General features: G+C 41.5%; 3 protein-coding genes across 7 annotated transcripts in view; 1 reads left to right on the top strand and 2 right to left on the bottom strand.

Moving 5' to 3' along the window:
- CTNNBIP1 (catenin beta interacting protein 1) overlaps nucleotides 1-7,475 on the bottom strand; it is a 32,561-nt gene extending 25,086 nt beyond the window's left edge. For both annotated transcript variants that reach the window (XM_080380972.1, XM_080380973.1), the window contains exon 1: nucleotides 7,258-7,475. The gene's annotated coding sequence lies outside the window, so the exon portion shown is untranslated. The remainder of the gene's footprint in view (nucleotides 1-7,257) is intronic.
- Nucleotides 7,476-12,122: 4,647 nt separating this feature from the next.
- On the bottom strand, nucleotides 12,123-22,713 carry LZIC (leucine zipper and CTNNBIP1 domain containing). 3 transcript variants are annotated; one of them, XM_080380961.1, is made up of 7 exons: nucleotides 22,588-22,713; nucleotides 21,854-21,996; nucleotides 20,632-20,767; nucleotides 19,472-19,570; nucleotides 18,706-18,801; nucleotides 16,840-16,921; nucleotides 12,123-15,393 (listed from the first exon to the last, which is right to left on the bottom strand). In XM_080380961.1, exons 2-7 carry the CDS (start codon nucleotides 21,952-21,954, stop codon nucleotides 15,335-15,337), a joined length of 573 nt encoding a protein of 190 aa, XP_080237087.1. In that variant the 5' UTR covers nucleotides 21,955-21,996; nucleotides 22,588-22,713; the 3' UTR covers nucleotides 12,123-15,334. The 3 variants fall into 3 exon arrangements, with proteins under 3 accessions (XP_080237087.1, XP_080237088.1, XP_080237089.1); XM_080380962.1 differs by lacking the exon at nucleotides 22,588-22,713 and adding an exon at nucleotides 22,379-22,523; XM_080380963.1 differs by lacking the exon at nucleotides 22,588-22,713 and having other exon boundaries at nucleotides 20,632-20,810; nucleotides 21,854-21,994.
- NMNAT1 (nicotinamide nucleotide adenylyltransferase 1) overlaps nucleotides 22,093-22,991 on the top strand; it is an 8,239-nt gene continuing 7,340 nt past the window's right edge. The window contains exon 1 of one of the 2 annotated variants that reach the window (XM_080380953.1): nucleotides 22,093-22,344. The gene's annotated coding sequence lies outside the window, so the exon portion shown is untranslated. Of the gene's footprint in view, nucleotides 22,345-22,568; nucleotides 22,709-22,991 lie in introns of those variants that run through there. The other variant, XM_080380954.1, reaches the window with a different exon arrangement.

Genomic DNA, 22,991 nt, shown 5'->3' with positions numbered 1-22,991 from the left:
TTAACCAGACATCGTGAGTAATGCCTCCCGGAACGGCTTCTCTCACTATTCCATGCACCGAGGCACCAACACGTTTATGGGCATTTCTTTGGTACTCATCGACACAGTATCTTTCTACAGATGCCTAGGATTATTAGAGCTAGCTTTCAATTTAAAATGTGACCTATGCTTTCCTGAAATTTATACTGACATCCGAACATCATTTCAGACTGAAAATGCCTACAGATCTTTTATAGTAGAGATTATGGCTAACTAGATATTTTTTTTAAAGCAATTAAAATGTGAGCTGTTATTAGGTTGGTGACTACTTAGCATTTTAGTATTTTGCAATGCTGTGTCAAAGCACAGTGTTAGGACCAGACTCTTAGATTAATAGTTCTTGACTACCAAAATTGCCTAACCATTGGACAACAACATGAAATACTGTTCTGGCCTCATACATCAATAAAGTTTGCTGTGCAAAGTGATAAATACATGCCTTATGACACCTACTTATCTTGCCTCTTTAGAGAAAACAAAGAACAACAAAAAAAACCACACCCAAACCCCTGATCTTCTGGGCTGCTTTCCTCATGGATACTCCGCATAATGCAAAAAGCAAAGTGGTTTCAGTTTTGAATCAATGTACGGTTTAATTTTTAAGCTGTTTTTAAATGTATTTTATTAATAGCTCTTGCTGCAAGTTGAACTAAGAATTAATGGCTATTTGTCTAATATGAATAGATTAATTGATCATCTTTTTTGCAGTAATCACCACACAAAACCTTTGCCTCCCCAGTGATCTGTTAGCATCATTAATATTATAGGATAATATGGGCAAGAGACCCCTACTCCCAGGGCCTTCACAAAATAATACTCCTTGAGAACTTTCCTTGATACTGTTTAATGAACTGGTCTAAATAGCTATTTTAATCATATGTGCAAAAGTATGCCAGTTCCTCTCTTCTCTGAAGGACTACTTAAAAACAAAAAGCAGACAAAAAGGATTTTTGTTACCTTCTTTAGCTCACTAAACAATACCATGCTGCAAAGACATCTGATCGAGAGAAGAGGAAGGAAGGAAAAAATTTTGACAGAGGACTTGTAACATTCGCAAGTTTAAAACAAATTCCTAATTATGCACCAATTTCACCATAGGCATTTTGCTTTCCACATTTTTTGGTGAAGTGGAATTACAAGGAAAGAAATCTTGCTTTCATGGGACTTCCTAATTCTCAGGAAAAAGGATGCAATTTCCTTCCTCCCCAGCCATGACTTTGAGTGTTACCTGAATTGTATTAGCCTTGAACTGCAAAAAAACCTGTACAAGGTCACTGGTTTGACAGCAGAAATCTCCCTTTAGCACTACTGTACACACACGCGCGTGGGCTAGACAGAAATAAAATTACTGACCACAGGATTTTTTTAAGGGTTATATCAAGTCCCAGTCGGTGCTGGGACCGATTAATCTCAGAGTACAGAGAAAAAGTGGAAGTACAAGACTTACAATACACATATGTTAAAGGCAACCAAGCTGAGCTGCATGGGAAACCGTATGTGGAATTGTGTGGCAAGTCTGATTATTAACTTCACTAGTGCTGATCTGTGAAGTACTTAAAACTCATTCTTTCAAGATCTCCTATATATGTAAAATTTGGCACATTTACGGGATAAATGGCACCCACTCCCCTAAGAATAGAGGCATCACAAAGATGCAACAATATGAATTTTGATTAATCAAACACCAATATATACCAATAATAGCAAAAGATGTTAGTCCATAGACCATTATCAACGATGCTCAAGACAAGGTTGATCCTTCTACAAGTTAAAACTCCTGTAAGATTCCACACTGCTTCAGAAAGTTTCCATGAGCAGGACTGCATGTGACAACCACCAGTTCGAGGCAGAATGGGCAATGAGAATTACTGAAGATGCAGACAGATTTTGCACTTCCCAAACCATTAGCACAATTACAGTACACCTTTATTATATTTAGTTTCTCAACAAAAGGAGCGGGCTTGTAGCAATCATGTCAAAAATTGCAGCTACCAAGAAAAGAACAATGAAATGGACATATTAAAAATGAGGTACTAAAACTGTATTTCCTCATGCGCGCTATTATGTGTGCAGAATTTTATTTAAGGTTTAAAACACATTTTGTAAAAGGTAATGAATTAAGAATCATGACAGTGTAACATTAAGAAAACTGCTGCAAACAGTTTTACGTGAGTTGTGGAAGGTTTATTTTGCTGACTCCCCTTGTAGGCACTGACCAAATTTTCAGTGACAAAAGTTCCGTTTAAAAAACCTGATGTTTCTGACCTCTGAAGTTAAGCAAAACCTTTCATGAATTCCACATAAACAAATGAGTATTATTTGGCATCTACAGACATTCCTGAAAAAAAAGCAGCTAAGCAGATGTGAATGCTCGTATTTTTCTCAATTTGGCATCAACTCTTAAAGTTAATTGTATTTTAAGTGTGTTATTGCTGATCATTTTCACATAAACATTCAGTTACTGTTTGAAGTCTGATATTGCCTCCACTGCCCAATTGTGCAAGCTGCCAGGGCACAATGACAATTTCAGTTTTCTGTATAACATCCAGCACAGGCAAAGTTAGGAAAGTCTATTAACATTATGTTAGTATGACAACAGGCACCAGAGACGACCGCAGCTGCACTATGCGCTTCTCACTGCTACAAAAGCCTTCCATCAGTAGTTTCCCTTACACTGTTTCAGTATTTTCACTGCTCCTTTACAGAATCTCCGCTGCGAAAATTTAGGTCACATTTCCTTTAAGTGGACATGGGTGGGCATACACTACACTTACTTAAAGTTCAATGAAACTAATTAAAAGCTCCTCACTGACTTCAATGTGCACTGAATCAGGAGCTGGATGAGTTCAGAGGCAAAACAATTACACTTTAATTAAACATCTTAACATTCCTGTGAAGCAGTCAACTAATTTTATAGAAGGATAAACTGAGTCAGGAAGTTTCAGAGCTTGGTCATGGTCATAAACAAGAGATGATTACTTAAGTTGCTTCCATATTTGTTACTTACCTTCCTAACACGGACAAAATTGACTTTCTGAAAAATCAAGTAAGTTTTTGTTCTACATATTTGCAGGAAACAAAATGGAACATCCTAAGACAAGTGTAATAGTCGTACAAATCTACTGGCTCTGCTTCTGTTCCCCAATCAGTAGCTAATTTAGTCAGTCACAGGAATTCCAACAATGCAAGAAGCTGAAATTTTTAGGTTTTTTTTTTCATGGCAGTTTATCTCCAGGTATGATTTTTTAGGCTGGGAGATGGTAGGTGCTGTTGCTTTTAAAATAGCATTAGAAATTATTATGTATCCACATTATTTTTTTAAGAAGAAAAAAATAGGCTTGGCAGATCTCACGTTCTGTTAAACCTTCAAAATACTTACTAAAATGCAGGAAGTACAACCAGGCTTCCCATATTCAAACTGACATTTAAACCACGCGTAACCACTGTAACATTCTGTCAAATCACCAGTAGTGAGCAGAAGTAAGAAATTAACTTTCCTAATTTTTTTAAGCATTTGTTACATATGCTTCCCCAACACTGAGCCTGAAAACAAGCCCCTGAGTCAGATGAGTATTCTCATATTCAATTACCAACTAATGTTTTTTTGGTTGTTTTTCTGATCTTTGGCTTCTTCTCACCTACTAACACGCCATAGTTTTGCTCATTCTGGTCTGTCCGCTTTCTTATGCCAACCGAAGTTCACAGACAGGCCACGTCTCTTTAAAGGGAAAAAGAACTTAAGTCTCATCCATTCTCACAGATACAACCACATCAATAACAGTAAACAAAGCGTTTTGGTCTTTCTCTAAATGAAATTAAGTTTGCTGTTAAGTTTTTAGTACATTTAAAACCTATCTATGTATCATTTCTCCCATGCACTTAGAAGCAAGACCATTAGACTACCAACATTTCTTAGGATGTGGAGTAGGTGACAAAATGTTTTCATGCCAATAATTGACATCTTTGGCATACAGCAGCATCAAACCAAGCATTTTCTGGGACTATTCACATACCTGCAATAGCTTTACTGGAATTAAACTAATGGATACTATTACTTTTCCAGCAAAACAGAACTCCAAACAAAAAAAAAAAAAGGCCCACCAAAAAAATCTAATACCTGTGATGCAGAGTTATTTTAAAAGAAATTTTTTAAAGGCATTATGAATTCAAATTATGTACAGTTTCTGGTTATATGGTTTAACACCAAAGACAAAAAAAAAAATTATCAAAAATACTTACATACATATACTTTCAGACAGAACCTTACAAGACATGATGGATTTCAGTTAGTCTATCAGAAAAACATAGAGGACCAAGTTTAAAGAGGGCTCAGTGAAAACTATCAAACTCTATGATTTTTAAACATTCTTCTTATTACAAATGAAGGTTTATTCTTGGCTGAATATCCTACCATACTGCTCCAGAAGTACCGTGCTGACAGTTTAAATAGAGAACGTGATTGACCAGCTTTACCCTCATGACTATTAACACATTTCGAAACAGCAGAAGTGCTTTACTCTCACTATCTGAAGACTGAATTATAATCAGCTTCTAGATGTAATACTTATGTCAGCTCCCAGAACATAAACAATTGGCGTATTTATTAAGATTAAAATTTTACTATTAACATTAACAGGTTCAAATCAGGTTCAATGACTTCTGTGTGATGTACACAAAGGTATGGTACAGCTGTAACAGCTGCTACTGTCCTTGTTTCTATTTCAGCAGCAAATCCAATCTGCTGACAGCTTCTAATAACAAGAAATGCAGTTTTGCATCTGCACATATAGAAATATTTCTGAAGATACCTAATTCTCCTTTTTTGGAAAAAATTGCTGAAAGTTTCCCCACGCATATTCAACAGCAGCCTCCAAAAGCCTCTCTGTACGCACAGGACTTGGGTGCGTGTTTGACACTTAAAATTAGGTCAGATGCTCAGGAGGCATGCTTTGCAGTCAACAACAAACTTATGAATTTCTATACTTACTAAAAATCCTAACTGTTATGACTGTGATAGATGACAAATACTCTGGAGAGGAAAAAACCTCAAGCTAACATAAATACATCAACTTCACACAAGTTGTTTTCTAGGCAAAGCATCAACCTTTGACATGAGCGGCACCATACCAAACACATGCAGACATTAGTTTTTATTTGCCTGCACGCAACTGCAGGATGATTTTTAATTTTTAGCAATAGGCGTGTATAACACAGTCGATATTTGCAATAACAAAATTCAGGTTATAACAAAATTTGGCTTCTGTTTAGAATATAACACAAGTTGTTCAGGAAACCTCTCTCTCCTCTTGCAAAGTGATCTAAGACCCAGGATGGGGGAAGGAGGGAAATGGCAGAGGATGGAAGAGAGCAGAAACTGGTCCAACTACAGACCTCCCACAGAACTGGGACTCAGAACTTGATTTCTGTGCAGACCTAATACTTAACATTATGATGTTACATACCCAGTGAAATGTGTGACTAACTCTTGTTAAGACAACAGGCAGGGGCTCCAATTCATGTGGTGAGCAAGCAGCCCTCTTTCCCCACACCTACACCGATGTGCAGTACCCACAACTCCTCTACGCAATTCATGCTGGCAAGCGACAACTGCGGTGTATCTGATCCGTATTTATTACGACGACTCCTATCAGGCTATGGGACAATCTTCCTGGTGAAGATTTCACAATCTTCCCACTTGGATGTCAAAAAGAATCCTGAAAGCACTTTTATGTTCTATACAACTTTTCATAACCTCTGTTGCAATGCTTAAAATGAACTAAAAGAGAACTACTTCTTTGAAGCAATTTTGGGTAAGCCATAAAACTTCAGCCAACCAATTTTCAGTTAACTCATTGAAAATGGCCGTTGCTCTTGCATTTCTTCAATCTTACTGGCTTCCTTGTAGATTTACACTGTCTAACATGTACCACCTAACTAGAGAGCACACAAATCCATTTACCAATGATTCTAAATTACACTGAAGCAGCTGCCAATTTCTGCCAAGATGCTGGAAATGGAGAAGGAGATGATGCTTTTTCAGGCAATGGCAAAGTGAAGCAACTGCCATGTACCTGAAGTACACCTGCCACCATTTTCCAGCTGAATCTGTTCGTCAAGGCAAACAGCAGCTTTTAGATCGGTAAGAAAATGAGCCTGCATTTAAAAAAGTAGTAGCGCACCGTTTTCTGTAGCCATACTCCTCACCTTGAATACCCATACATTCAAAATAAACCCCCTGAAGTACGCAGCTTAGCCTCTTATCACCACTTATGTAGTGTTTCTCCTTCAGCACGCTACCTCCCATCATAGATGAGCTCCAAAAATACCAAAGGCAAAGTAGCTGGCAGCTTACAAGTTCAGCAGCCAACCAAAACTAAGCATCAAATTTTGATTTTTCAAATGTATTTTAAAATTACGTTCTTAAAACACCCAGTAGGCATGGCCTATCGCCACACTAGCGCCAACTCGAATCGGAACACCGAACAGGCACACCTACATTGCCTCCTCTGCCTGTTTTTTTTTTTGTTGGGAGTTTGGTAGGGTTTTTTTAAACCACCACATCTGCAGAATATCTTGCTCTCATCTCGCAGAGCATCAAAGCTTGTTCTGTTCGGTGTGCCAAGCCAAGGGATGGTCAAATCAGAGATGACACACAGCAGAGCAAAGTCTTCTCTTCCCCAGAAGGCAAACGCCCGCTGATGCCGCGCACCTGGAGACACGGCACAGCCAGCACCCCCCCCTCACCGGAGAGGAGCCCTCGCACCGCGCCGGTGCGGCCCCGGCCCACGAGGCGCTGCCACCCCCCGCCCTCCTGACAGCGCCGGGTGCCGCCGCCCCGGGCCGCCCCCGCAGCCGCCAGGCGCGCCGCTCCCGGGGGAGCCGCCGGGCACCGCGCCGTTCGCGGGGCAGCGCCCTCACCTGCCGCTTGAGCGCGGCCATGGCTGGCAGGGACCCGCCGCCGCGAGGCGGGGATGATGCCGGGGGCCGCCGAGGCGCCGGCGGTACCTGCGCGGCCGGGCCGCGGCCTGGCGGCGCCCACCGGGGGCTGGGGCCGCGGCGCCCGGGCGAGCTCCGCCGCCGGGCCGCGCAGGGGGGCGCGGGAGCGGCCGCCGGCCCCGGCGGGGCGGCCGAAGAGAGGCCCGCGGCCGGCGGCGACGCGGTCCGGCGAGCGCCTTTGTTCCCGGCCGGGCGCCGCGCACAAAGGGCGGCCGCGCTCACCTGCCTGCGGGGCCGCGCCGGCCCCGGCGGTCCTGCGGCGCGGGCGGGCGAGTCGATCCGAGCCGAGCCGAGCGGCCGCCTCCTCCGCCGTGACTCACCGCGGCAGCCTGGGGCGGGGGGAGGGCGGTGCCTGGGCGGCGCCGGGGGAGGGACGCGCCGGTCCCGGCGCCCAGGGCAGCGGCGGCCCGCGGGCACCTCCCGCCGGCCGGCCGGGAGGAAGGGGCGGGGCGGGGCGCGGCGCCGAGAGGCGGGGCAGGGGCGGCCCCGCGGGAGGGACCCCGCCCCCGCGGGAGGGAGCCCGCCCCCGCTCGCCCCCTCGCGGATCCCCCGACCGCAGCGGGCGGCGGAGCAACCCGCCCGGCACCCGGGCAGCCCCCCCCGACACCCCGGGCAGCCCCGGCGGCGCCGCGGCAGCGGGCTGCTCTGCTGGGCGCGCCGAGGCGCTGCACCACCCCCGCCAGCGCAATTTAAGCCAAATCCGCAAACCCAGGGAAGCCCGTCTTCTGAGAGCCCCCCAGAATGGGCACTCACCTGGCCATGCAAGCACTCCAAAATAATGTAATCCTCCCCCTAGACAGGCTGGAGCAGAGTAAACCCGCAGTGAACACAGAGAAATTCATTTAAAACATTACAAGTTTAAAAAAAAAATTATCAAATTGTAATAGACAGAAGCCATGGAAGGTTCACCGCTCCTGCTCCATCAGGACCTGCAGCTCGGTTTCCCACCGGGCTTAACAGCAACACTGCTCACCCAGCGCACCCACCGGTGGGGCCAGCGAGGCATGTATAAAACCCCGGAAGATAAAAATGCTTTGTGTACTAAGTGTCATTTACTAAAATGCACCTGTTTTTTTTACTCTGTATTTAACTGCATAAAAAGAGTCACAGTAACGACCAGCTTGCAACTTACTGACATGAAAGCCCAGTGCCACTGAAATCCACACCCCACTGCCAGTTAATGAAGGTCTTAACATGAAAGCCTCTGCAAAGAGCAAAACCAAGCTGCTGACAGGAACAGGAATGGTGCAAATATGCTGGGATCTGAGATCACTAGCACATATCCACAGCACAGCAGGCAGTAATGATCATTAATTATTTAAGAAAAGAACATAAGAGCTCCAGCATAAGCTGGAAAAAATATGCAGAAGCATTGCTCTGGGATCCTCCAGTTGGATTACTCTTAATTAGCACAGTACATGAGTCTGAGGGAAAGATCTAAAAGCATCTTATGGTAGTAGGAGTGTATAATTAAGCCATCATTTGCATCTTTGCAATAGTATGAATTTTCTTACTGATAACATCATGGGCAAAACACCATTTTATGACTAAGTATTGTCTAGCTCTCCTGTTCCTATTTAGCTGGCTGACTGTGTAACAGTGCAATGCAATCATATCTAGCATCAATTTAACATCCTGCATTTATTAAGAAAGGGTTTTAGCAGAGAGATAGTATAAGGCTTCCTCTACCGTTGAAGAATTTTTAGATTTATCTTCTTAAAACACTGAACACTGAGTCCAAATCAGCTTCTGTCCCACCTCAGTTTGCTACCATCAAGCTTATTGTGATGTTTAGCTATCTGGCAAGGTGACACTTTGCATTATAGTAGTCACCTGTATCATCATAAAATGTGGATGCTCTAGAGACCTATTAACCTCCAGTTCCACAACAGCTTTAGTAGAAGATTGTTCATGTCTCACAGGAACACAGAGACCTTCACAAAGTAAACACAAGATGCAAGTGCACCGCATTTGATCAAATTATTATCTTACCAATCACCACCTCGCTTGCCCCAACCACAAAATGGTAAGAATACAGCTTATCATCATCAGGGGAATGTGAAGAAGTTTAACTGTTGAAAGCTTAAGTCTTTCTAATATTTGTACAAGTATTGTATGAAGATGGCATGTTATTTTGTAAAAATCTAACAGATTAAAGGGATTTTTCTTTTCAATAACTTCTAATCTCTTCTGTTTAATGAGGCTGCTGTTTGTTCTAGTAAGCCAAAACTTCATGAAACCCTCTCATCTGAATCCCTGCTTGACTTAGAAACTAAGTGTCTCAATTCACTCTTTCCTTCTCTGATCTCCAACTCCTTCTTAATCAGCTCTCAAATTCATTTAGGACTCCGTTACAATCCAGCTGCCTCCACCCTCCAAGTCCCTCTGTACCTGTTGGCATCTCCCTCTCGTTCAGGGCTTCCAGCAGCATCTGTACACACAAGCCCTGCTTTCATTATCTGTCCAATTTAACCACATGCAACAGTAATGAAAACTGTTTCTCTCTAAGATGTGTACGGTACCCAGTGAGGGAACTGGTTTTAGTTTGGTAACCTTTTTTCTTTCAGTAATCTTTTATATTTCAGACTTACTCTGACAATTCCAATCCATCAAAATCATGCTCTGACACAGACACCGTACAGTGTTTCCTGAAAAAATTAAATGCAGTTCAACCAATCAACTCTTTGCGTACTCGGATGCTGTAATAAACAATGTAGGGTCACAGCTGTCAGCTGAAATTTCCACGACTAGTGGCGAGCACAACTTGCATAGGTTATAGAGAATATACTAGAAAACGAAAGAAATATTTTAGCTGCCCTAGTTAAAGTATTTAAGGTTTCTACAGACTCTGCAGTGAGGAGGTATGCAGATATTTTAGAGGGATGAACAAAAGAGCCCTTTAGTGTAAAAAAGGCTATGACAGTCTTTTTTTTGTTAATCTAGACTTAGTTTGTACAGTAAGTAACCTTGTTGGCCACATATTCAACTGAAAAGCAGAGCATTCCCAGATTAAATCTGGCATTTTAAAACTGCAAAGCACACTTTTACAACATTACAGAACCTAATTTCAATCTGCAATTTAGAAGGACATTAACTGGACAATCAAGAGAAAAGCTATTTACCCAAACATTAACGCTTCTGTCCACAGGATCTGCAGGTGGCTCTGCCTGACGCTTTTCAGTACATCTGCAATCATTACTGACCCATTTTTGAAGACGTGTCGAAAACATGATCCTAAACATTATCAAGCAGCAAATTATTACAATAGCAACATAAAAAGAGATGTCCATGATTAGAACTTGTTTTAAAAAGAAATCTGCTATTAAATAGATCATTAACACATTGGCATGTCAAATTACAGTGGATACTTCAGTGCACAATACAGCAATGCCTTACATATAGTTACATCCACTAAACTTATGTCTGTATTTCCTCTTTTAAGACCTTATTTTAGAGGTTACTTACTCTGAAACTTTTTTATTTATCCTGACAGAGTGTCAGATACTTTAGGCCACCTTTTCAGATGCTCTGAACATCAGCAGCTCCCATTTGACTAGAGGTGGTAATTTTGGATGTTTAAAAGTTATGGGAGAGAAATCTTGGGCCACGAACTCCAGTAATTATCCTCCTGTCTCACAGGTGTAAACCCCTATATTAAGGTATAGTTAAAACCCCCTACAACCCCATAGCAAGACAAGGTGTCACATTTGCCATGACTCCTAAAGAAAAAATCCAATATGAGTACTCCTATTACCCTCTCGTGGGTAGCTAAGCAGACAGAATTGAAATAAGTTTACTTCCCTAATAGAAGTGTCTTCCCCAGAACTCAGTGAAGATAATTTTAAAATTATGGAAGTGGGGAAACTAAAAGATGCCTGCTGCCTTTTATTTCTTTACTATGTAAAAATTCTATCTGCCCTTATATAGGAAGGGAACAGCCATACTGGAAGCAAAACCAAATAGTTATATTTAATTTGCCTACCACTTCAGCCACTAAAGATACAGCCTTAAATGCCTGGTCAGTAGGGTTATCATTAATACAGAACTCTCTACCAAAATGAATTTGATTTTAACAGGCAAGGTAACATGACAAACTAAGGGATCTCTTAAGAAATCTTGTATTTTTCCTTTAAGACAAAGGTAACTTGCTACTTTTCCATTCAAAATCAAAGGAGAGAAATAATACAAGGAGACAAAGACAGAAGAAAGAGAGACAGAGTGTTTGAAGCTTCAGTTTTCTTTCTAACGTTTTTTTTTTTTTAGATCACTACAATCACTAGATTCATCCTATAGACAAAGAAGATTAAAAAAAGGGAGGTTATATATGGCCACAAAGAACTCTGGGCAACTTTGACGATGTGCTTAAAGCTACTGTACTCTACTTCTGAAATGAGGATTGTAAAACGATAAACAAAAAACAAAGCACTTTTAATCTTCAAAGCCAGGTATGATCAATAACAACTTCACAGCACTCGATATTCAAGTATCATAATCTGTATTTCACTCCAGGAACGAAAGATGTATAGAGAATAACTGACCTGCCTGGGTCTAATGCTGAACTGAGGATGGAACTTGAACATCACAAACTTGTATGTTAAATGACAAAACCATACTTTCATTTAGGAGTTGTTCTTTTGTTACCATTTTTTATTGGAGGAAATTATTATTATAATAAATAGATTATGGACTTTTTTCCAGCCCCTGCAGAAACATTTGAGATACCTATGGTGGTACGTCCCAGGATTATTTGGCAAAACATTTAGCACAGCACACCAATTATGTCTGTGAAATTAATCTAACCACTTCAAGCATTAAGTAACTACTTGCTAGGGTCAACGTATGAATGTTTCACATTGGCAACAGTTTCCTTGTTAAATAACCTTTGTAGTCAGGGCATTTTGCAGGACATATCTAGCCTCTGGTTAGAGCTATGCTTTCTGACCCTTCACAACTTCTGCAAAGGGAAGTCTGACCTGCCATACAAATCTTGCAACAATACTGGTGATTGATCTCAAGCTCACCTTTGTGTATCTAAATCATGAGAGATCTTTTCAAAAGCAGAAGGAGCACAACATGAAAAAGATATGCAGTCAAGGATCAGTTTAATAAGAATTTTACAACTGCCTGCAGTACAGAAACTTTGAAAAAAATCTAGAAATTTTTGCTAATCAATTAAAAAAAAATGTTTTTCCTGGAACCTCTCAAACTCCAAAGAAAAACATTTACATATCATTGCACTGTAAACTTACTGTGATCTGTGGGAGCGCTAAGAGATTTAATTTACATATTAATGCTGCAAGCAGGTTGGGGGGTGTGGAGGGAGAAGAGTTACTTAGCACCAGTAATCAGCAGAAAGGAAAAGGCAGCAGCTACAGTCCCCATGGACTGTTTTGTTTTCAATAATTTTAGACTGTCTAATAACACCTTTTAATAAGCTGCTCTCAGCTATAAAGCTGAGAACATAATACTGCCCCAGACAGGAAAATAGTTCTGATATAATGGACAAAAGACTCCATCTAAGTAAGAGCTTCTTAAAGAAAACAAAAGGAAAAAACTTCCATCAGTGAAAGACATAAATTATGCTTTCTATACTGTGTACCCTTTAATTTCTGAAATACTGTATTTCAAAAGGATACCTATTCAAGCAAAATAAATTCTAAACCCCACATTTTCTCATTCACTCCAGTCCTAGTTTACAATTAAACAAACTATTTATAGGGTATTTATGCCTTATAAGTGCAATATAAATTACAACCAATCATGTTAATTGTCTGTTTGTAGTCTGTGCTACCCACTTTGTCTCTAAGTGACCACTGTGTGACACTGAGATTAACACTGCAACAGGCTACCCAAATTTAAGATTATTTCCACTCCACTCACTCAATTTAATGGCAGTTCTCACAGAAACTCAAGTCCAGCTAGATATTTGTATATGAGATAGGTAAAACACACACGTTCCACTCCAATTAAACACAGGATTCCTCAAAACAGTGGGTCACCTTCACTGCTGACAAACGCAGGTCCAACTCCAGTTGCCAAAACCAGCCATGCCACCATAAACTGGAACTGAATCTACCCAACATCTGGGTTTAAAAGTGGGTTTATAAATCATTACTAATTCTAAAATAATTCACTATCATCCTTTTACTACATGTATTTCTTAATTTTTATAATTCAAAGCACTAACAAGATAGAAATAAGATCACTTTTCTCTTAGGAATTCTTCAGATCTTTCCAGTGTTATGACCATCCTTTTCTTTCCAGCAACAGATTTACTGTGATGGCAGTTACCACACTTCAGAAATCAGTTCAGAAACACACTGAAAACCTAAATAAGCACATTGTCAAAAAAATAGCAAATCACTAAAACCATCACAAAATCTGTTTGTCATGAAGATATACCTATCACCTTAGCAATACAGGTACAGATCTCTCTTTAACCTCTTTATAGTGTCATTTGCTGAAGAGTTAGCATAAACCACTGCAGCATTTGGCTATGTACTTCGCCCTCATTTAAGGAAAAATAAATTATTACTTAGATAATTTGTGGAGTTAAAGCAGCAAAATGGTAGCTTCCCTCTGTTGATACATTTCTGCTCCATCTTACAGGAAGGGGAACGAACTGCATCTGTGATTGGCAAGTCACACTTTCTCTGAGGGGTGCCAGATAATAATAGCACATCAACACACTCACAGCCAAATGCTTCTTCTGCCAATGAGATTTCATAACGCTTCCTCCACTTCTGAAGCTCTGCAAAGAAAGGAAGTGCTAACTCCCTATTAAAACACATAGTCCAAAGGACCCAAAACTGCTAATGTTTGAACTATTTTTGCACAGAAATAGATGGAAATTATATTTTTTTTGCATGAAGGTGGGGTTTTATTTAATGCTGCCCCCTCACCTTTTTTTTTTTTTTTACATCTAGAAGTTGTATACTTTTATCCTTTTCTCTAGCTGGTAGTGAAATAAGAAGGGGAACAAGTATGAAATTGAATTAAGAAATGCCTTTTTTTTTTTTTGGGGGGGGGGGGGTGCGCCAATATAATTAGATCAACACCTGAATATATACCAAGGGTAGAGCAGATCTGAAATGCACATTTCTCAAGCTAAAAAAGTTTCAGTGAAATACAGGCTTCCAATCAGCTCAGACAAAATGCTAACACCTACTGAATTAGTGTGAAGCAGTCACTACTTTAAGAACTGAAGATACCCAATATTGATTTTACAAAAAATAGTTTCTCAGGAAGTTAAACACACATCTAGAGTCCCAAGTAGTTTCTCCACACTCAGGAGCTAAAAATTCAACAATATAAGATTTTAAATCCTCCTACACCCTGAAATTATTCAGGATTCTAACTTCGCAGTGGAGGCACAGACCCTCCCCTCTCCACAAGACCACCATCTGATAAATAAACGAGCAACACTTGCACCGATCATGTAAAGAGAGCTTTTCACCCCTTTTGAAACTTGTTTCTACTTGCAAGCTATTTTGTGCTCTCTCAGAAATACTGGGAAATAATGGTAGCATGTAGATATACACCCAGAGCTGAAGTAAGAGGTCACAGACAGGGCTTCTCATTGCCATTTCCTAGCAATTCCCTGCCATTTCAATATGCAAGGTTAAATTACTCCAGAAGCCTGCCTACAGGGCTTCCATTGTTTGTCAGTCAAGGCTAGGACACAATGGTGCCCATTCACACACACAGCAAACAAGCAGCTAAGGGCCAATGATCAGCACACAGACTCATTTTGGTCCTTCTGCAAACAGTTTGTAGAAAGATGGCATTTCAAATAAACTACGTCAATTTTTCAAAGCTTCAATGCATTCCTACTATAAACTACTTAGTAGGGAGTCCAGACAAAAATTAAGACAACTTGAGAGCAATGTGAAGAATCACCCAAAAAACTGCTCCGCTCATTAGGACTGCTCCTGAGAAAGATCCGCTTGCTACAACCACATGCAAAAAGATTATGTTTTAATAGTTAGAGAAATACACATTTAGGTAAGTTCAAAATAGCCGATCCTTTCCCAAGACAGTCATACCGTGCTTTTGTTTTTAGAGTACCACTTAGTGTTCAGCCTCAGAACTTGTATTACTAAGGAGTACAGACACCAAGGTTCCAAAGTGCACTTAAGGCTGTTTACTTCATATCTTCTGGTTAGGAACCCAAGAGATTTAGGGTTTGTTTGTTGGGGTTTTTTTTGCTTTTCTTTTTTTCAACATATCAAAAACAAATGCAGTATGAGAAGTCCAATGCTGCTGATAACTGGAGAGACACAAGCCTCACGCACCTCCTTCATTGCTTCGCCTTTTCTACTTCAAAACTTGCTAGAGCAAAGACTTTGTCTCCTGATCCTATGAGGGGAGAAAAACATTGTCAGTATTAGTAGAAATTGCAAATGCCCTTGTATACAGAATCCAGCAAAATATTTGAGATGAAAAAAAATAAAAATATCAAACCTACCTTGTGAAAAGCAGAACGCTTGAGCTAATTAAAAATAAAAAAAAAAAAAAGGAGACATACTGGCTTGACAGGTCTGAAACCAGCCATGTTGCACTGGGCCTGGCTGGGATGCAGTTAACTTTCCCTACAGCAGCTCTCCTAGTGCTGTGCTTTGCATCAGTAGCTAGAACAGCACTGGTGACACACCCCTGTTCTGGCTACTGCTGAGCAGTGCTGGCACAGCATGGAGGCTGTCTTGTCCCCAAAGGCCCGTAGGCTTGGGGTGGGCAAAAGGCTGGGAGGGGACATAGCCAGGACCTGCTGTGACCCAACCAGCTGACCCAAACTGACCAGAGGGACAGCCCATACCATGACACCATGCTCAGCAATAAAAGCCAGGAGAAAGGAGCAGGTGAGGGATTAGTTATTAAGGCATTTGTCTTCCAAAGGAACCGCTACATCTGCTGAGGCCCTACTTCCCAGACAGTGGCTGGACACCGCCTGCTGATGGGAAGTAGAGAATACATCTTTTTGTTTTCCTTTGCTTCTGTGCACAGTCTTTGCTTTTCTTTATTGAACTGCCTTTATTTTGACCCATGAGTTTTTAGTTCTATTTTCTCCTCCTGTCCTGCTGAGGAGGGGGACTGAGAGAGAGCGGCTTGGTGGGCACTTGGTGTCCAGCCAAGGTCAACCCACCACACATACGCAGAGCTCCTAATGAAGTACCCTTTTGAACAAAAAGGGTTCTTACACTCTCAGGAAGAGCGGTACTGAAAGGTAGGTCACAGAGACAGTTTATTTGTACTCTGACCTAGTCTGGCACATTCCTGCCATTCATAGTTCTTTCATCACAGTTCTAACTGTAATGCTAGAATGAACTGTTGTGTTTATTTAATGCATATTATACCTGAGCTTTTGGTCTTGTAAATATGATTAGTTATGACACCATTATGGCAAGAACAGTGCTTTGAAGCTCCATTTTGACAACATGCCAATAATTGCTGAATTCCCTGCATCAAGCAAAGGAGAAGGCTCTCCTTAAAAGAGTCATTAATGCAAAAAAGATCTGTATTTAACCAAGAGCAGCATCTCTGCTTGAGGCAGACCATTCAAGCCTTCAGCATTATGGGCAACACTTGGCATTTTATGGACATTTGGCACTGGATCTGCTGCATTACTTTTTTCTTGTAGATAGTATATCAGAGTTTCATTGTTAATAAAACAGAAAAATGTACACCAAGTTCAAAGGCATAAATCTTTTGTTTGAATTTTCTCTTTCATAGGGGAATCACAAGTATTCCTATTAGTCATTGTTCAATGAGGCAAAGAAATTGGAAGGTACGAGAAGGAAAACTTACCAAGGTCAGTTGAGACTCTCTCAAACTGGCTCAGAGCTGTACCAGCATTTGTTGACAAGAATGTCTCATCATCTGCAGTGAGCTAAAAAAAAAAAAGGCCACCAACTATGAACTCAGTACCTTAACTTTGTGTGCATATTCCCACCACTGTAATCCCCACTGTCTACACGGGCATATACACGAACTATGACAGGTTACATCCATTTGAAGTTTTTAAGCAGCACTGTTACCTAACATATTAAAAGCAAAGTAAAAATGCAAGCTACTCCCCTACCACTGAATTTTTTTTCCTCAATGGTGCCTGTCAGCCCAGGAAGGACAGCAAATGCAACGTCAGACATGCTTCTACATGCAGCACTAAGTTTCAAGCTGATCTCCAGTGACAATTTTTGATTAAACGGTCACACTGTACCTCTGTACCAAAATTATGCAAAGGATGTCAATTACTTTTTTTGTCATGTGGTCAATACAGTAATGAGGATCAAAGCTCACTTCCTATCATCAGCTGAGGAAAGCAAAAATATGCAGTCACTACCAGCTTCTGACCACGTTAAGAGTCAGTGACCTAGAAACGGTTCTCTTTGCACATGTATGTTTTGCTTTTACTATGTGCTCTGATGCCTTGTGACAGATGCCCATAAAGTATTTACAATAATGAACTAGTAACCTACATTTGGGAGGTTCAGATATTCCAAGTTAAAACTTGCTCATTTAAGTAGCCTCAGATATATATCCTTATTAAATCAAAGCATAAGTGTGTCAAACTGTCCACAGTGTTTGTGTCAGTTTATTTATTAAAAATATAAAAATTAGGTACAGACATTCAGAATTATGTTGGAATGAAGGAAAAAGTATTAATTACCTGCCTTTTCTGTGCTTCATAAGCAAGCATCTAACTACTCAACATTCTGCAGTATTGTGCAGACTAACACATAACATTTACAATTTTTCACATTCAGTACAGATGTAAAACTACTACCCTAGCAGTCCTCAGTGAAGTAGGTTACTGATCATTTTAAAAGATAAAGAGATTACATCAAAGTGTGGTAAAGTGGCTTGTCTGAAGTGATGCAAGGAACTCATGCCAGGATATCTTCATGCATGCAGTTCACAATCATAACTAGCCTTTTAACCTATTTCCCAAATACTTTTTTCTCTGACAGTCAAGCAATAAAAATATTTTGAGGGAAAGCATTTGCTCACGTCATCTACTTGGAATAAAACTCCTTTAAGTACTACATTTGATCCTTTCCATTATAATCCTTCATTTCCTAAGGACATCTAAGTACAGAGATCCACAGGAACCCATTTTCTTCATATACCAGCCACAAAAAAAACAACTCCGCTTCCTCCCTCTAGTGGTAAAACCCAGGGACTCTTCTGCCACTGATGGACTCATTGGGGAAACAATTGGTTTATCACTCATCTCTCCAATTTATTTATCTTACACCAAGAGGTGTATTATCACTAATACAAACCTAAGTAAAGCTCAATGTATGTCAAAAGCCTTGGATAGTTCCTGCCAGGTACAGCAGTGGTAGTTAGCCAGTAAAGGACTTGTTTTGTAACTTTTATAAATACCATACTCATATCAGCTTATATGTGATTCATTCACATGACCCACCGCAGAGAGCATTTTAAAGTAGAAACAACCTTATATAAACGTACAATACTATTTGATATGCGTTCAGTAGTGAGTGCTTCAGAAAGCTTAGCATGAAAATGGAAGGACATTCATGTACTACAAAAGCAAGATGCATTTTATCATTTGCTGATAAACAGAAGTTGTAATTTCTTGAATGATTTCAAATTCCTCTTCAACAGACTGAAATCTCTACACACCTACCTATCACATCAACACCTTACCTTCTCATCAAGCTTTCTGAGGGCAGTCAGGATTTCCACTTTCTGCTGTGTGTACAGGTTTCGTTCCAACTTCCCAATCATTAAGTCTCGATCCATCTGTATACCAGGGGGGAAAATAAGTCAGGATTTATAAGCTTCCCATTAGTTTCACTCAACACAACAGCATGAGAAATGCAACAGCCTAAAAATATCATCCAGCAGTTAGCAAGGTACCCACAGAAATAAGGGACGAAGCTACCTATAATTTAAAAGATAGCTGTGAAGTTTTTCTGAACATTCTGCAAATATTTTTTGCACCTAACCTTAGCGTTCTCGTTTTCTCCAAACTTGAAACCTTTTAATCAAAGACTGCTCTTCATTCAAAACTATGTATTCACATACCACTGATACATGGAGGAATCAGACTTCATTTCACTTTATCTGGATTTCAAGTTCAGGCTAGACCTCCGAAACATCAAGTGCACTCTCCAGCCCCAGCACAATTACATATTCATACTCTTCAGATTTCCTATTTGTAGTTAGTTCATTATCTGTTAATCACATTTTTGTTTTGAAGTAGTAAGACAGAATAATTCCAGAAATACACATCGTTGTTCCCATTACCTCAATAAACATTTAACACCAAATTCTGAAACAGAACTTCTCTATCTCCTTATGACGCTGCACCAAGTTTTCTAAAACACTTGGTGCTCTCCTTGTGATCATTACATATTTACATCAGTCTAGCTCAAATTAACAGTTTTTACAGTAAAACAGAAACCTTTACCTCTGCCAGCCTCGTCCTCAGTTGCCTTGGTTGTTTCTTTGCAAACATTCTAATTACTTCCGGAGTTTTGAATGCTTGGCTGATGGCTGCTTGTATTGCCTACAAGGAAAGAGCAAGAACGTCCAGAACTAATGGCAGTCACAAGTTACAGATGAATGACAAAGATTATTGAAGGCTGGAAACCATCATTAGTGTCCTCTGCGTTATCTGCTACAGAGCTTTTCTTTTTTTGTATAACCATGGAAGTGAGATGGAAAAAAAAAGATTACCTTTATGCATAGCTTGAAAAATCCACTAACTAGTGCAACTACACTGCAAAAGAGCTGTGAAACTTTTCATTACAGTCCAGGTCTTAATTTCTAATAATTTCCAATGTCTTCCTGGTATTAGCAAATCACGAGTGGATGTGCTATGCTATCTTTTGCAGTTTTAATGCCCACACTGATGATTACAGCTCTTCTAAAGGGAAACAGAATTTAAGTAATGATGAGGCAAACCTCCTACTGTTATTCAAAATCCTGTATGGAGTACCAAAGCTATTATAACTGTGGTGAGATTTAATCATGTTTGGACAAATCCAAGATCTCTCTGGAAACAAAACCCTAAAACTCGGAACAAATCATGCTCTAAATTAAACATTTGAAAAGAGAAAATAGGTCAAAAGTTTGGAACTCAGCATAAAATAAGACCAATTCACTTAGAAGTTACACCGTCACTCCTACAGCCTTTTCCTCTGGACCGGTATGACTCTCAAATGCAAACCAGCAATAAGAACACAGGAAATGCTATCTTTATGCTTTCTAACAAACAGGCATGAACTTTTATTTCTCATGATATATATAACGCCCTGGATCATCCCTCACACCTTTTATATTAATTTGTACTATTTCTAATATTAAGGATCCGATATATCGCAATTTCCCACAGTTTCTTCTACAATGTTATGGTTATAATGCCTCAAGATTTCTTTTCCTTTTAAAATGAAGAGACCTAACCAGGTCTTTATATGTACACATATATTAAATAATAAAAACATTAGATAGATAGATCTATCTAGCTTCCAACACATGCCTGCCTAAAAATTATAACAAACCACTTGTAACTATTTTCACTGAGTCCAGGTAGAACGTGAACTATTTCTAGTCACACATCATCCTTACCAGTTGCATCCCGCTGAGCTCATCCACCAAAGTCATATCTCCAGACATAATCTTCTTCAGAGAGTCATTGAACTCCCTCAGTTGTTCTAGAGTTTCTTTTTTGGTCTCTTCATACTCATCCGCATCTAGTTCCTCTCTAAAGGGGATCCAGTAAGATACATTAATTGATAGGATTAAACCTGAGATGTATCATGGAGAAAAGAACATCAGGGAATACCATGAAGCATGCTTCCTCAGACAGCAATAAAAACATGCGCATCGCCTCAGTTTACTCTGCTCTAGCCCTGTTAGCTGTTATTAATCTAATGTGTAGTTTTCCTGGTTTTACACAACCTCCTAGCCACCCATGCACTTGTGTTGTTTGTATGAAGTCGCTTACATTAAAAAGGCCCTGACAACTATGAGATACTCGACACTTGGTGCAATATATAAAAGTGTATTTTGGATCGCAATAAAAACATGCAGATAGTTTTGCTCAAAGCTGCAATGAGTGAAATTATCTGAGAACTCTACCTTCTCACCCAGAATCCACCAAGTTATTCAGGATCTTCAAATGATCCTGCTGTCTAAACCTTGCCCAACTCAAAGAATGGCACTATCAACCCTTAGCAGGTAGAGCTGTTCTTGAAAAAAATACATACTGCTTGGAAAAGTTAGAATTACAGTCAAAGAAAGTATCTAAGACCGCATGAGAAGTTAAGTACAAATACTAAAAGAGAAAACCAAAACTTTTTTTCTGGTAATTGTCTATCTTAAATTTTTTTAGCCCACAAAAACCTAACACAAAATCATACAAAAATAACATATGAAAATGTTAGACAAACTACAAAAAAACAAACCAAACCCCAAATCCAAATATCCACAGTTGCAAGACAAAACAAAACAGAAGCAAAAGCTATTTGGTAACTGCTGTTAAAAAAGCCCATATGAAAGTTGTGAATTCTGTGAACAGCTCTTAAGTTAAAAAATCCCAATGAAGTACAGAACTTCAAAACAGTAGAGTATTTCTGTCTGCCTTTTCCTCAAGAAGATAATAGAACGATCTTAATAAAAAGTTTTTTAAAGACAATTTTTAAATATCTAACACAAACATCCTATCTAATTTAAAAAACATAAAGTAAAACAGAAACCCCGACACATATTTGAAAGGTACCGCTTTCTTCTGCCAACCACTTAAGAAAAACACTACCACGTAAGCAGAAAGCATCTATATTTTTATTACCTGCATTCATCCAGATCTTGAAGCTGCTGCATTAACCTATCCAACTGTTCTTCCAAGTTCTGTTTCAGTTTACTGGTCTCTGTTGTTCCTCTTGAAGCCATTTTCTGTTTTCACACGAAATTTTCAGTTGTTACATGACATTCCTAGGAGAAAGAACATTTTATTGTTGCGTGTCAGCAGCTTGAAACTTACTTTAAAACACTCCAAGTATCAAGAAAATTATGCGTTATGCTGACGATGGCACGGCTGATGGCAACACTCGGAAATCCGCGCAGCGGGCACGGAACCGTGCGGCTGCTCCACAGCGCTTGCCCCGGCGGCACGAGGCGGCTCGCGAGGCAGCCACTCCAGCAGCCCCAGCACGTACGGCCCGGCAGGCTTCGCCCCCAGCAGCGCCCGCTGAAATACGGAGGCCCCGCTACAGGGAACAGCCGTGTCTGCCCCTCCAGGGTCCCTCGGGGGGCTGCTGAGAAGCCCCCACCCGGAGACAGGTGCCCGAAACACACCAACACCTTCGACACCCACCGGCTGCGGGCACCCGACGCGCTCCGGGGCACCCGACGCCCCCCCGCAGCCGCCGGCATAGCCGCCAACCGCCCCGCCGCAAGGGTGCGAGAGCGGCACCGGGCAAGGGCAGCGGGGCCGCGGGCACCCCCAGCGCTCCCCGCTCCCCGCCCCCCCCCGGCTGGCCCCCGCGGGCAGGGCCGCCCACCGCGCAGGCCGCGCCGCCTCACCCGGGCAGGCCGCGACGGGAGCCCAGGGGCAGCGGCCGCCTCCGCCGGGCGCCGCTTCCGGCGCGGCCGGGCCAATGGGAGCGCGGGCCCCTCCGCGCGCGGCTGGCGGGCGGCCCCGGCGGTAAGCGCGAGCGGCGGAGCGCGGCGGGGCCTGGCGGGCGGCGGCGGGGCCTGGCGGGGGCGGCGGCGGCGGCGGCGGGGCCGCGTGCGGGCCGAGCGTGCCAGGGCTGCCTGCGGCCTGCGCGCTGCAGGTCTGCTGTGTGGCGAGCGGCGCGCGCCGCGGCCGTGCCAGCGGGGGTGCCCAGCCCGTTCCCGGCAGTTTCAGCGAGGGGCCACAGCTGCTCACCCGCAGGAGCGCGGGTTGGTTTCCAGAGCCACCCCAAAACCTGCTGTAGGCGTACCCG

Source organism: Falco punctatus (assembly GCF_963210335.1).
Source record: "Falco punctatus genome assembly, chromosome: 3".
Classification (NCBI taxonomy): domain Eukaryota; kingdom Metazoa; phylum Chordata; class Aves; order Falconiformes; family Falconidae; genus Falco; species Falco punctatus.
This window is presented reverse-complemented; position numbering and strand designations above follow the sequence as displayed.

Bases quoted from the DNA above. Each gene is read 5' to 3' on its own strand.
- LZIC (XM_080380961.1), bottom strand. From the start codon at position 21,954: ATGGCTTCAAGAGGAACAACAGAGACCAGTAAACTGAAACAGAACTTG. The intron at 19,571-20,631 runs GTAAGGATGATG...CTTTCCTTGTAG, and splicing joins AGCTCAGCGGGATGCAACTG to GCAATACAAGCAGCCATCAG. The intron at 15,394-16,839 runs GTAAGTTTTCCT...CTCCCCTCATAG, and splicing joins GAGAGTCTCAACTGACCTTG to GATCAGGAGACAAAGTCTTT.